At 35.9% G+C, this 15,990-nt stretch overlaps 1 protein-coding gene across 1 annotated transcript in view; it reads left to right on the forward strand.

Annotated features, from left to right (window-relative positions):
* Window positions 1–15,990, forward strand: part of LOC149800386 (von Willebrand factor D and EGF domain-containing protein-like) — a 121,664-nt gene that overhangs the window by 17,403 nt on the left and 88,271 nt on the right. The window contains exons 3-6 of the mRNA XM_089958411.1: window positions 748–951; window positions 10,027–10,188; window positions 12,447–12,467; window positions 14,054–14,210. Coding sequence (XP_089814537.1) covers window positions 748–951; window positions 10,027–10,188; window positions 12,447–12,467; window positions 14,054–14,210 — 544 coding nt within the window. The remainder of the gene's footprint in view (window positions 1–747; window positions 952–10,026; window positions 10,189–12,446; window positions 12,468–14,053; window positions 14,211–15,990) is intronic.

Below are 15,990 nucleotides of genomic sequence, written 5' to 3' on the forward strand. Positions count from 1 at the left end.
ACTATATTATGCCATGCTTTAGTTACTAAAATTATTTTAATAGTCGAGCGAGGTTCGTTGCAATTTCCAGTGGGTTGTTTGTAGTAATATTATCAATAGCACCATCGTCTTTACCATACTGTACAAAACAGTACTAAAAAACAATCGGACTCAGCAATTTGCCAGCAGCATGACTTTATTTTAAAATACCGCAGATCACGTTTTGACTAAATCTCGTTCGTAAATTATGCTGCTTTGATTTTCCTAGCAGATGTTTAAGTACTAATGTACTGTTTTGATCATTTGGACATACAACAATGCATATGCAAGCATCTATAAGCATCGATAAGGTAAGATTTCTTATTTTGTGTAAAACAATGCGGGGGTAGGGTGATGCGTGTTAGAATGGGGCTTCTATTAGAATATCTACGGTATGTACACTTATCATTAGTCTTTCTGAAACCAAGTTTGCTGTTTTACAACGGTATCAATATAATATAATAATAAAACCTTTTGGGGATGTATTTATTACACCAATGCCATACCATACAAGTTGATAGCTTACCTATCTAATCTCGTTTCTTGATCTGCTAGCATATTAGACTTAGATGTACTTAACCATACATTTTCCCAATAACAAATGTATATATGTATTTATGTATGTATATATATATATATATATATATATATATATATATATATATATATATATATATATATATATATATATATATTAAAAGCATTTTATTGAACATTTATTTCCAAAAGGACAGGGCTGTGATACCGAATACGATGTTCTTCCTAACATAGAGCGCAGAGCTAGAAACTATGTGGCTGCCCAAAACGAGCCTTTTGTTGTCGATGAAAACCTAAAATACCAATGGTACAATGTTGGAAGCAAGAATATCCCAAATAACGGCACTAATTTAAGGGAAGGTCTGTGTGGTACATATTTTCCTGTCTGGATGAAAGGTTAGTATACAGCTGATATTCAAGATTAATACTTTCATAGCAAAAGCTATTTTCCATCTTCTCCCCTTTTTAAATAGATTTCAATCGTTCGTATAAACACACACATACACACGCACACACAAAATGTATATATATATATATATATATATATATATATATATATATATATATATATATATAATAAGCAAACAGGTAAAAGCTCGATACAGCAGTTTAGAGTTGGACAGCTTAATTGAAATCAAAACATGTTATTTAGCCCTACGTTTTGACAAATCAGGTCGGTCTACAGGTTCTCACAGCTTATAATAAATGGTTTAAAATCAGAATTTACATCCGGCTTTATCTCCAGGAAGCAAAATCATACTCTGAGTAAATGTTTATCCAAATAAACTGATCACAGAATACTGCATGCCAAAATATCTGGCACATACTTCTCAGAGAAAACTGAAAGTGCCTCATCAAGCAAATCTGAAAAGATCGCCGAACCGTGCGTTCATAAAGAAGCAAGACATGCCAAAACATAATCACAACTGTCGTTTTCTTGGGCGCAATAACTGGCCAAAGCTCAGTATTTACGGCAGCACCATTAGATGTAAAACAGGGAATCATTTTTTTTATATTATAAAAACTGTCAAAAGTATTTAATGCAGTATGCGGGGATTGGGTAGGCGTGGCGTTTGCTTTGGAACAGAAAATTAAAAAAAAAAAACTATTTACTGCTGGATGATTCTACAAATATCCAACTTCCAAAACAAAACAGTATTCAGAGGGTCGTTGCAGAACATTTTCGCTTCTGCTAACTTTTTTCAATTACATTATACCTACACGAGTAGGAACAATCACACTTAAACTTTGTAATCCGCAATAGCATCGGAAACTTATTGGATTCGTCTTATGGGAACTCTCACACTATGCAAAGTGGATCAGGAATAATATAAAGCAGATTTTCTTGTGTCATTGTTAATTTTGGATGCAAGTTATGTTTACACTGTTCATTATAAATGTACAATATATACCAGATGACTGTGAAGTTAAGCTTGATTGAAGCCATCAACTTGAATTTACGACATATAACCTAGAATAATCTTAGTTATTATATTGTTTAGTGCACATTACTTGGCACTTTTGCACAGATGTGCACGGGAACAATGACCATGGTACACATTTTTATCAGATCATGCACACGTATTCAAATCATTCTTATGACTTAAAAAGCATAGAGAACAGATCTAACACAGGCTATTTAAAAATAAATATTTGCTTAAATATCGCTCCCTGTGTACGTGTTGACTAGTCCGTTAGCCACTTCTGTATCTGTCTGACTCTCTTATCTTAGAAGTAATGGGGAGAGTGTACTGGGGTTATTGGGATTTGCATTGGTCGAAAGTACGACGGCACAGAGGGTCAATGGAAATTTAAAATGGGAATGGCACTTGGAGGTCCATGAACGGTACTGGACATTCGGGACAAATAGGAATAGTGTCACAAGTGGCCGACCTCAATCGGGCGGAAATTTAGTAACATTGTTCCATTTGATCTCAATACGTACTACTGTAGGTAGGTATGGAAAATGCTCCATTTGATCTCAATACCTACTGTAGGTAGTATTGGAAAATGCTATGTTAAGTCTGACCATAGGGTTTATAGGGACACATGGATTTTATAGGGTCAAAAGTGTTTATGGGGTCAGCATACACAAATAGACAAACACTTATACAACACAAAAAGACAAACGATTGTTTGTCAAGACTCAAATATTATATCTTTTTGAGACATAGGAATGGCCCTGAAAGGGCCATTGGGGTTTGTCAACTAAAGACAGTTAACATCCTGAACATCGCACTGATCTTCTACTCTTCCTCGAACTTCGCCTGAGAGTAGGATCGTACATCAAAATGACTCTTTTCCAACAACACTGCTTCTCCACATAAATCCTTCTCTTCCAAACAGCCGTATCTGTTATCTTCATGATAGCTAATGATGATTTTACATGCACAGGGTAGTCCGGGCTGAACATTCTCCCCCCAAAGTATGGCAAATGCATCAACGATTGTCCGCATCATGTAATGAGAACAGGTAAATTCATGAAGAACGCCGCTGGTATCTAAAGTCCAAGGGCAGATCGAAACCGATAGAAATGTTTCACCAATCCAAACAAGCGTACGACATAGAGTAAGAGCATGGTGTCTCTATCCCAATCAGAAGAGATATGCGTGTGACGTCATATGCAGTATATATATATATAGGTGCGCTAGCGTCCGTGCGCAGTGAATCGATGTGACATAGTTAGGACATGGTGAAACGAAGGAGATAAAGTATTGCGGTGCATCTGCGATGGCGATGAAGTATGATGGTATTTCAATCAACCACAGCACCACAATCATACTTCCAGAAGAGAATGACTTTAACTGTGATTTGGCCGAATTTCTTTTCCCTTTGCGAGAAGTTATACCGGTACCAGCATCTTCAACGCGTATTTCTTGCTTTCCTTGGGTAGCGGTAGCAAGTATCATGACTTTTATCTTGAAAGGAGGATTAGTCCGTCTCTGAAGTAAACTCCCTTTAAAGCTCTGACCAGATGCTCTGTCTGTGTTGGTGCTTCCATCTTGATTGTTTGAGAGATGAATGAATGCTCCTAGGCAAGGCAATATCCCTATATATACGGTTCCGTTGCGTGTAAAACCTAGTCAAATGAAATTTTACAATCAATATGAAAAGATCGCACTATTTCAATGAGGGAGAAGAAAAAAATAGTAAGAGGCCAGGAGCTGAAGTTTTGGCTCATATCCATGCCAGCGAAATTGAGGACCACATCAGTGAGCCTAAATAAACACATTTTTCCCGTCTGCCCTCAGACCAAGAGAGTCTACCTCCAACGAAAGTCGAACAATAGCACCCGAAAAGTATTACTAAATTTGAGAGACGGAAGAACGTTCCTCCAGTAAATTTATAACAACGGCTAATACTTACACGGTGAAGTTTAAACAGTTCATGTCCGAAATAACGCTAGAGTAAACAGACTGTTTCATTGTCGAATTTTGGGATTCCGTGTTAGCTACACAGTAACGATAATGCCAAGCTAAAGAAGACCATTGTTTGAAACCCTCCATTTATCACGACAGCTTGAAGTACCCTGTCTGGATCAAATTTAGAAGACCTGCAGAATTGACACTTTCAAAAGTCATCGATAGGATTTAACTCGTTCAGCAATCTAATTACAAGATTCACATCACCAAAAAGTTGCATGACAGTTGCTTAGAGTGTGCTCTATTGTGGACTTATACGCATTAATTATACCAAAGGGCATGTTTCTTCTGGGAAGGAACGTTGTCATATTTGTCTCCGAATCGTGGACTTTGGAACAAGCATGCTACATTCAAAAATACAAATTGAAACAGGAGGATGAAAAGACAAAAGGGAATTTCATCTTGTTTTCGAATGCATACAAGAGACCGGCATTGACATTCCTAATTTCTGCTTGGATCATCGAGCATGTGCGACGTGCATCCAATAACCTATGTTTTTCATTTCCCCACTGTAGCAAGATTTCTTTAGAACGTGACCAAATATTTCGAGGACCTAACATCAGTTAGGAGATCGTGTCCTGTACTTTGACACGGACAATTACATCTACATCCTTTGCCCTGATCATCCTCACAAATATATCGAAGGATTCCGTTTATTGCCATGGACTTAATATTCACCCAACACAAGATTCTGAGTTTTGCTAGCGAGGGTCAAAAACGGAGACTGAAAAATCTCAACGGTTCGAATAAATCTTGCAATGTCACCAGAAAACATTGTACTTAAAAGCTAAACTGACTCTGAAAGATTTCAAGACCAAGATAAAAAGCCAATCATCACTAATGCCTCCAATGACGAATACAGAAACGGCCACGCGGATATAAGAGGAAGACGACGCACGAGAAGTCTTTCGAACACCGTCGGCTCCCACCCCTAGTAATATTGCAGTGTACTTGTTGACCTCTTCCACCACTCCCCAATGAGAAGAATGTCGCCACCACCTCCGGCCCCATCTCCAGTTGTACGTCGGACACGTCAAGCAGTTTCAAAACCACACGGAACCACGATTAGCATCTTCTTGAAGAGTCCTGATGTTGAATCTTTTAGCTAGCATTTATTACTATCCTGCCCATCCTTTGGGTTACGTAGGATTTGAAAAAAAACGTATAGTACTGCGAATCCCAATTGCAAAATATCCGTTTTCCCCTGGTGCAACGATGGTTGCAAGAATAAGCCACGTACACGTTGTACAAAATTATTCGACCTAAAGATTCCAGAAGATGGTCCAAAGTGGAGGACCGCTCCGGTGGCCTAATGGTTAGAGCGTCCGCCTCGGATGCGGGAGGTAGTGGGTTCGATCCCTGGCCGAGTCATACCAGAGACTTAAAAAATGGTACTAACAGCTGCCTCGCTTGGCGTTCAGCATTAAGAGGTTAGTGTTAGGACTGGTCGGCCTGGTGTCAGGATAATGTGACTGGGTGGGACATCATGCTACATGTCTGCGGCATGATGCCCCAGTGCTAGACATCACTATAAACTGCCACATTGCAGACATCGTAGCGATATGACTGAAAAGTTGTTAAAGCTACGTTAAAAATCAAAATCACATCACATCACATCACATCACCAAAGTGGAGGAAAATCCGTGGTCAAGAGCATGACGATTTAGCCGATGTCCCTCATTTGGCCACGTGCAATCGCAGTTAGAAATATTTATTTTCTGTCATCGACGTCTTTTCCAAATTTGCTTGGGTCTTTGACTTCCAAATTGAGCTCTGGGTTAGTGCGAGCCTTAACACTGGTATTGACACAAAGCGCTTGCCACCGTCTTTGATGGCTAACAAAGTCACCGAATCTGTGAACCAACATTTGAAACACTGAAGAAAAGATACGTCGGCTTTTTCACCATGGAGGATCCCAAAACCAAAGCCAGCGTCCTGGATCGTATGAAACGCGCCTTAAAAGAATGCATGTGGAAATACTTTATGCATGTGGAAATACTTTATGCATCAACACACAATCAAGCACATCAACGTATTGCCATGTTTGGGCCAAAGAAATGACACCCGACAACAAAGTGACCGTATTAAAGCGATTGTTTGTAACGTGCCCTACTATCCCCAAGAAAAGTTGCTTGTTAACGACGGGATATTCCGCGCGCATTGGAAAAACCAAACACGCTTTCGACAAAGGTTATTTACGGAACTTAGACCACCTAATTGTTTCGCTTCACTGCACGAGTGCGTGGCCCCCACCATTCCATCTATAATTGGTAGATATGAAAGACGAAGTGTTAAAATGAACAATATACCTGCCCGATCTACAATGAGTGAACCAAAATGAATACGACGTGTACGACATCGAAAAGATTTTCGATCGAAGAACCCGTAAACGTGACAAAAACAACCTCTGTGAGTTTGGTACGGATAATTTATGCCTAAAATGCAAATTGTCTGATTCTGCCAAATATTTGCAGTGTATTGTGTCAACGGAGCCGCCATTGCCAATTTGAGTTTGTAACAAGGCGACAAACAATTGTGGACCATTTTATTCAGCGGTTGCATCGGTTACCTAATACCCAATCCTTCCCTAAAATATTCCAGTCATAAAGGTCCCTTTTCTGCCAACGCCAATCACCCCCAAAGCAACAGCAACAACCCTCGTTTGGTACAACTGGAAACTTATTCTCTTTTGACATCGAGTAACTCCTCGCAGAGCAGATTCCTCGAATTGTCAATAAAATAATATTTTTTATAACTTTTCCCAGTGGCAGTTCCATGGATGTGTTTCAGAAAAACAACTTGTGGTGTTTCACGGTCAAATTACCTCATGCTTTTCAATTGGAACACAAAGCGCATTGACGATCATTCATCTCACACAAGTCCAAAATGTCAGTGGTTATCAATCAAGATTTTCCGTCGAATTTCCGAAGGAACAAGTGCAAAAACACTTGGATACAAACGATCCTTGGTTTTATGAATCCAAAAGACCAGCGCCAGTCAATACTGAATTGTGCATCTATACCATTAAAAATCACGCAGGCTATCATTTAAACACTCAATATCTGGGGTTAACGATTGCCACTTTTGTATGCCCTGGGCAAAACGAAACGAAGTGTCCTGACTCAGTATTATAAAGTAGTTCGTCCCTTGCATACGATTTTTTTTCAGATGCCAAAATGTCGTGCATCAAGTTTTTTTCCCAGCTTATTAGATATTTTCGGTGGAAACCTTAAAATGGTCCCGAATTTCAATGATATCATCAACAACGATCGATTTTACATGTCCTTTTATTACTTTATCGAACTGAACGAAGGATTGAATTTGATCTTTGTGTACTCTGACGTGGTGGAGTATAACGTGGTGGGAAACACAGCTGCTCCATTACTGGAAGACATTCCTTTCACAGTGTATTCTGCCGTCGCATACTTACGAGGAAGGTAGAAACACATTCGATGTTCATTGTGGATTTTTTTTCCTCGTTATTGTGCCTTTCAGCAGGTTGTCAAAAGTAGTATTAAAACAGATCCGGGACAAAATATATTGCATTCTCGCAAGAAAAAGTCACGGTAAAACTATATTTTTGAAAACGATCCTCAAGCGAATCGTAAGTAATGTACACTGTGTACCAACGACGACATGGTTTAGAAGAAATCCTGCAATATGCGTTCCATTCGGTGAGCTCCGTCATAAAACCGATGGTGACACGAGCATTTTAAAGATGCCGCTTTGACGCTTTCACGCCACACCAGTGGTAAGGCAGAAATTCCTACACCCCCAGCTCATAAACACGTTCCGCGAATGACTATGAAAAAAATAACAGGCAGATAATTAAACATCATTGATTACGAAACAAAATAATGCATCGAGATTCGTGCGAATGTTGCAAGTCAGAACTGGATCTGTCCGGCATGTCATTCACCATGACGACGATGCAAGAAACCAAAAGGGGAAGAATTTTATCTTCCCTTGTCTTTGACGACCTCAGCCCCATCGAATGTGAAAGAACAGACAGACAGAAGGTTACATCGATCTGATTATCTATTACTTGCACTTTTGAGTCAAATTGGTTGATTTGAAAGGCACCGATCTAGAAGCCGACGACATAATAGCTACCGTCAACAATTTCAAGGAATCTGGTCAGCAGCAGCATGGATATTTACCCTTCACAACCTACTTAGAAAATTGCATGACGTACGGAAAAGAAGCAAAAAGCACCCATCTGGATGCTTGTGTGACCTGGAAGCCTGACACGCCAGGCAAGTCTAAGAATTTAGCTCGGACAGAAATAAAGACATTGACAACGTGGGATTTAACGACCGTCAAAAAATGTCGCGGTTTGGATATGATAAAGCGTTTGCATTTGGACATTTGCTAGCAGGACAAGTATTTGTCAAACGGATTGGATGTCCGCCTAAGACTGAATTGAAGCGGTACTGCCTTCCATTTGAAGGCTGATACTGTGGAGTAGAAAACTATCATCCAAGACGCCCAACTCTACGTGCGCCGTTAAGACTTGTTTGTCTTTGTGTTGTATAAGTATTTTTCTGTTTGTATATGCTGATCACATACACACTTTTGACCCTTTTAAACCCATGTGTCCCTAAAAGCCCTATGGTCACATATGGTCACATTAGCATAGCATTTTCCATACCTACCTACAGCAGCCAGTATTGAGGTCAATTCAAACACTGTTACTAAGTTCCATCTCGATTGAGGTCAGCCACTTGCAACACTGTTCCAATTTTGTCCCGATTGTCTAGTACCGCTACGTAGCTCATTTTCATTTTCCTTTGACTCATAGTGTAATTCCCCTGTTAAATACCCATTGACCTCCAAATCCCTTTCGTATTGTCGACCACTGGAAATCCCACTTACCCCAGTCTCCCTATTATCCTATTTGATATATATATATATATATATATATTTCTGGACCCATGATTGTAAGACTGACCTGAAACTGATAGCATAAATAGAACATGAATTACTTTAAAGAATGCAAACCTACTTGTATGACTTCCATCACCAAAAAATAACTTGAAATGTTTGATTTACTTGACAGAGTTTGTCAATTCTTTTGACTTACACATGGTTTGAAGTCCTTGCCTGTTGTCAATGATTGTGGTTTCACTGTTAAGGGCGCTGGCAATTTACAGTCTCTACTCTTAACAACAATTGTCACATGCGTCGTTTTGGATATCTTAATCAGTGTGAATAAAGTCTGGATGATCATGGAAAGGAAATAATCTTAATTTTTCTGAACCAGAACGATAATTTCTACAGAGCTACATTTTATAGCAAACACCCACGGTAGAGAAATGAAGGAAGCTTTGAAGAGTTAGCTCCCTCCTACAATGCATACGTTAATGCATTCAGTTGTAACGTCACTCTTAATCTATGTATGTATAATTGTATGTGGTATAAGTGAAATATATGTACGATATCAACCCTCTATCTTCGTGAGGCCATTTTTAGTATAATTGCATGTGTGTCTCTCTCTCTGTCTCTGACTCTCTCTCTCTCTCTCACACTCACTCTCTTTATCTCTCTCTTTTTCTTTCTCTCTCTCTTTCCTTCTCTCTTTCTATCTTTATATATATATATATATATATATATATATATATATATATATATATATATATATATATATATATATATATATATATCAACATCGTTACTCTCTGTATCATTTGTCTGGGATAGTATGCTTCTCATATGTTCCCTGAAGTACCAATTTCAATGTTTATTAGCTAAAGGTCAAATAAGTAAGGTCAGAACCAATTAACGAAACCTTATCGCCATGGAGATTTTGGACTTCAACGTTGATTAAAATTGTAGGGCATGTTTTAAGGTAGGTGTGACATGTACATATATCTACAACTTTCACGTAATGTCATACGAATGAAGAATATGTCAGGATTGAAGAAGGAGCCTGACATATGTGCAATTAAGATGAAGAATGTCTAAACGACTTTCTAGCAAAGAGGTCGTTTCTCTTTCCTTCGCTTTAGATATAGATTTATATTTATGCTGATTATATCTCGCACTGTAGGGGCGATTCCAGGAGTCAGTGATGGCATTGTTACCCGACAAGCGTGTATTATGTCTTTTTATGATCTATGTGAGGTGCAGAGGACGATAGAGGTGCGGAATTGTGTAACACATATGATTTACAAATTATTGCCAACAACAAAGACTAGCGCGTATTGTTTCGGTAAGTAATTTCTTTAAATGACGTCAAGGCATTGTCTCGTTTTTCCCCGTTTCCTTTACATTTGTTCTGAAATTTAAAGAAACAAATAAGTTTTACTTACTCTGAACATATGCTTAAGCACTTATAACTAAGCGTAATTTAGCATAATTTTAATTGAATCTTAGCTATTTAATATTTGTGTTAGATGTGTTTTGTCCAAGAAGATAATGTTAACTTTTTGTCATTGTTTCCTTAGATGTTAAAAGGTTTACAAGTAAAAAAGTTAACCAAATACAGAAAAATACTACTTTCACATGTTTGTATAATACCTTTCCTCCCTAAAAGATTTAGCATCCTGGTTGTTGAATAACAGGACAAGTAACTCTAATGTAATGAATATATGAATACAAGGTATAGAGTCTGAAAATATTGTCTAACGAATGTTCTTTTCTGCGCAAAGTTGAAATCCCTAGGAAAACCTCACACTTTATGCTATGTACTTTTGCTTGGAATTTTAATGTTCTGGCCAATTATAAGATATAAAATTGCCATATTTCTGATAATGAGCGTACGCTATTATCGGTAGCAATTTTAATCATACTTCGTAACTACCTTATACAATAAACAATTTACCTTAACATTTGACTGACTTGAACGTCCAAGAGAGTAAAACGTCTGAAATTGTCACTATTTTCTGTCAGAATAATGTTAATTAATGATTTTGTAAAGTACCAGTCGTTAAAATTAGACATGTATTTTTGGAAATAATCTCGAAGTTCAGGAATTGAATATTTCACAAAGAAGTAACTGTATGAGTTTGAATGATCTTGGAATACGTAATATAGCAAAGAACATGAGTCAGGAACGTTGCATCAGCTTGAATATCTTAGAATGATGCGTTTCTAAAACATGCAAAAGATAATCGTTTGAAAACAATAGAAAGTTGGTTTAATTTCATGCCTAGTTTAGTGTATCATTTTCGCAAACACATATTAAAATGCAGAAATATTTATTATACTTATTCCCTTTAACGCAAAATTATACTACACACATAGCAATGAATGATATAAGTAAAGTCATTACATATATTCATAGATTTAGGTATATCTAAACAAATTATGGCGTATTTGGTAGAAGTTATTCTACTCGAAATCATTGCCCAGTAGAAATAAAGATTTAAAGTAATTTTACTCTGTATAACCTACACACCAAAAAATCTATGCATTTTCTAAATAATAATTTTACAAATAATATCTGACTTTTTAAGCTTGCCCAAGAAACATGTTTGTTTTTAAACTAAATTGTCGCCTTGGCAATTTATTGAAAGTCTTTGGTAATGATGCCTGTCGAATACATTTTATCCCATCCTCACAAACTAATTTGCTCGACTGCATTCGGCATTTGGGGCTGTCATCCAGGCATAGCGAGTAGATGTACCTACGGATACTACCGAGCAATTATTTCTTTACATTGTTGCATGACAAATTTGCTGAACATTTCTGTCATCATGTTTAAGTGTGGGTATATGATAAACCTTACCAGAAATGTACCATGAGCCAGTGGTTCTTCCGGGGTTTTCCTCGTTTGTTTCTGCATTGTGCGTCATTTGCCTATGCGTAGGAACAAGCAGTTCAATATCATTTATCCACACAAAATACATGTAAATACATTTCACAAATTTACAAGTAATACAGACAATTAAAACAACATATGTACGTTTTAAGACGATAGCCCCAGATTTTATTTTGCTTTAATGTAACTATCAATCTCTCAGTATTGAACTCAAGTAACTTAGAGTTTTTCACTTAAATGTATCTACAAGCGATAAACAATATTGCTTTAAATATTTATTGATTATTTTGATAAATATTTGCAAATCTTGATCAAGATATCTATGCATTTTGTTTGCAACATAGATTAAATTGATCTGCATAGATACTTACACGAATCAACAATTATATGTTTCATGCACTTTTCCCCAAAAAGGAACTATACTTTCATATGTTTGTGACACAATTATGAGAAATGAAGGGACTTCCAAGGACAATATTGTCTTAAAAAATGTCTTAAATTCTGATTATATTTTTTCATTTTGGAAACATTACATATTGCTTAGAATTTACCCCGGTTTTCGTTTCGAAGAAAGCAAATGTCAATATATCAACTATTTAGGATTGTCGTTTGCTTCCAGTTGAAAAACCTTAAATGACTTGAGGCGCTTTCAATCTTAACGATATGTCTGCACTGAATAAATGCTGAAACTGTATTGTTGTTTTCAGACGCTCTTCCAGAGGTACCCGGTATGTATGACGTAAACGTATCCATTCTCTTTTAGAAGCTTAGTCGATTTTATGTTTACTTTGATGTTTGTGATGTGTTGATTATAAGATTATTCACTATATTGCGATGATTATAGAATTCGTATACTCTTGAAATTCTTTCAAACGTAGTGTTCACGAATGGGACAATTGAACTTCGTATAAACGTTCCATTATATATATATATATATATATATATATATATATATATATATATATATATATATATATATATATATATATATATATATATATACATATACATATACATATATATATATATATATATATATATATATATATATATATATATATATATATATATATATATATTGCATTAGTTACTAAACTGATGGATTTATTCCGTGTGTTCTTTGCGATTTTGGACTACTATGTTAAATTAATCCGTAAATTTGTAATGTAAAGCTTTGTTGCAGCATGGTAACGAGATATTTATCATCTGACAGTGTGTTGACACACCAACATAATCTCCAGTTAAATAGTTTCAAAAAACAAATTCAAATGAGCGACGTCTAAACAGATTGGTTCCTTAACAATCATGAAACAGAAGATTATGTGCTGACTGAGCGCGTAGAGTGTATTCTTGTACGTGTATTTACAAGCTGTCGGGTACCGAGTTCCCTAGGAAATATGTCAAAAAATCGTCAAATGAGTAACATATACACCCGATGAAGATTCGGACTTTGCAGAGTATGAACTTGAATGCATGATCCGAATTCCAAGTTTCACACAAGGAGCTTTGCAATATATTTACCGGACAAAAGACTGTTTAAGACAAAACGACAAGGAAGACATTTTAAAATTTAATAGTTTCACCAATATACAATGCTACGATATCACCCTTTTTTATTAAAACGAACACGTTAGTTCACGGGTTAATATAGTTAAGAAAAAACAACACAAACACACAAAATTTAGACCCGGTTATACAGGTTCAACCCTGTGTCCTTGGGCAATGTACTTTGCGGAAATTGCCTCAGTTCGAATAAATTATATTCGTTGCTGATTTAGAGAATTTCAATACCAAACGAAAAACAGCTACACCACATCCATTATGAAGGTGTAATGTACCTAGAGCAATGGACCTTATGACCCTCACAAGAAAGCTTTAAAACAATCTATTTGAACCCAACACAGATTGATAACCAAATATAAAACTGTCATCGCAATATTAGAATTGCAATAAACAATGTTACTCAGATACGTTTCCTACAATAAATTGGATTTTATGCTTGGAATTGAGTGTCTACCGTTACCAAATATGCACAATTTATAAAAGAACATGATGCCATAAAATATACTGGCAACAGGTTTGGTAATGTTCTTATTTTTGCTAAATGTGTTATTCATAATCGATGCAAATAACAAATATTGTGTCTATCTGTTTTCACGTGATATTGTTTTTCCATTGACTAAATAGATTTCGTATTATATCAAATTAGCATCTTTGTCAGATGCTAAATTTAATATCAGTTCATTTCACAATTTTCATTATTATTCTTAATCAAAAACGACAAAATACAGTTATTTTTATACTTTCTTCTAAGTGATGGATGATCCTCCAGATTTCAAACCTACGTCGGCTGTTGTCACACCTAACCTTCGCTTCGAAAAAGACGAGAAAGAACGAAATATTCCAAGGCTAGACTTTTCCTGCAAATTCACCGAGAATCCGAGCGAAACATTGTTTTACACAGTACTATGGTAGGCATAAATAAACTTATTTTTCACGTACTAAGTATTATACAATGTATATCAAAAGCAAAGATAAATCCTGGAACAAAAGCAGTTATTATGATACACAGAGAGCACAATATTGAACATTATACGTATTATAACCATTAATGAGTATAGCGTTAAAATAAAAAGCTATATTGAATTGGTGTAAGGTTAAATAATATTGCCCATTGCGAATCTTATGCAGGTGTTACGACTCTATGGTGTTGAACTTAGTAAGAAAAAATGAAGCCTTGATGTTTTGTAACATTCAGTACAAAATTTAATTCTCTAAGTTACAAAGGAAAAATTTAAGTGTAACGTACAGAATTGTGAATTAAATCCCAAATAATTCTATATGTTCTATTACAAGTCCAAAAGTACAGAATGTTCCAGTTAATTTCAATCTGGAATGTACTGATATGCCAATAGTCCTGATTGTGCTGAATTGCAAATAGTATTGCAGCTTGAGAAATATATAATCAAAAATATCTCTGAATGAATGCTCAGAATCAAAAGAAAATGTTCTTGTCCAAAAAGTAAATGAGCACTTTGTAATTGCAATAATATTTTATAATAATAAGTCCTGTCAAATTATATCTGGACACATCTAAAAGTGATTTTACAAAGGCTGATATTAATATATATATATATATATATATATATATATATATATATATATATATATATATATATATATATATATATATATATATATATGACCAGCATACGGGTCAAATGTTTGCTCCTAGAACATTCTAAATTTTGTAAATATGGCTAGACCTCGGACTCAGATATCAGTAAACAAAACATTTATTACTTCGAAAGAAGACAAAAATCAGGTAGAGATAGAACTTCACAGGGAAGAACTAAGGTCCTTAATTCAAATCCAAGTAAACATGTTGTTTACAAATGATCTTTGTCTTAGAATATAATCTACAGTGATGAATACAAGTTAGCTATCTAAATATGTTGTTCACAAACTCTAAATATGCAGCTTACAAATGACAATTAGCTACGTATTACATCATGGATACATGTTGAGCACACAATATAGAGATAGATAACGGTTGAATCCTCTGAAGTAAATATGTTAATAGCGATAATAATGTTTAAGTAGTGACGTTGAGGATGAGGAAAACTATTTCCGATATTAGTCATGATGCTAACAATGACGACAGCAGCACTTACGACCATGACTTAATTTATATATCTTTATCAATATTGAATAATATGTTTTGTGGGATTTTTGTCCAATGGATAACATATAGTCAAACAGAGTATATAAAAATATGACAAAAATGAGCAAAATTGGAATCTCTTCAGAATGAATAATTATCTAATGTCATTGCATATAAGTCCCTAAATTCTTGTTTGAATCATTATAACTTGCAACATATGCTGCTCCCCTCCCCTTTTATTCAAGGCATACCACAACTGACAAGAATTGTGGCCCGATACATACGTTAGACTAAGTATAAATTGCAATCCCATGACATATTCTAGTATACTACGCTTGTTACAGTTTATACACAAAATTACAATAGTACGATCAGATTATTAAAGCTGAACAGATAAGATAGATTTAAAGTTAGCATGAGTAGTAAGTAGGCATACTAGACGTACAATGGGAATTAGCATTACAGACCCCCCTGGGTCAATATACGTACAAGGGAAATTTAACATGGCGAAAATTCGTGGGTCAATATACGTACAAGGGAAATTTAACATGGCGAAAAATCGTGGGTCAATATACGTACAAGGGGAA

Source organism: Sinohyriopsis cumingii, chromosome 5 (genome assembly GCF_028554795.1).
Source record: "Sinohyriopsis cumingii isolate HCF-2022 chromosome 5, ASM2855479v2, whole genome shotgun sequence".
Taxonomy (NCBI): Eukaryota; Metazoa; Mollusca; class Bivalvia; order Unionida; family Unionidae; genus Sinohyriopsis; species Sinohyriopsis cumingii.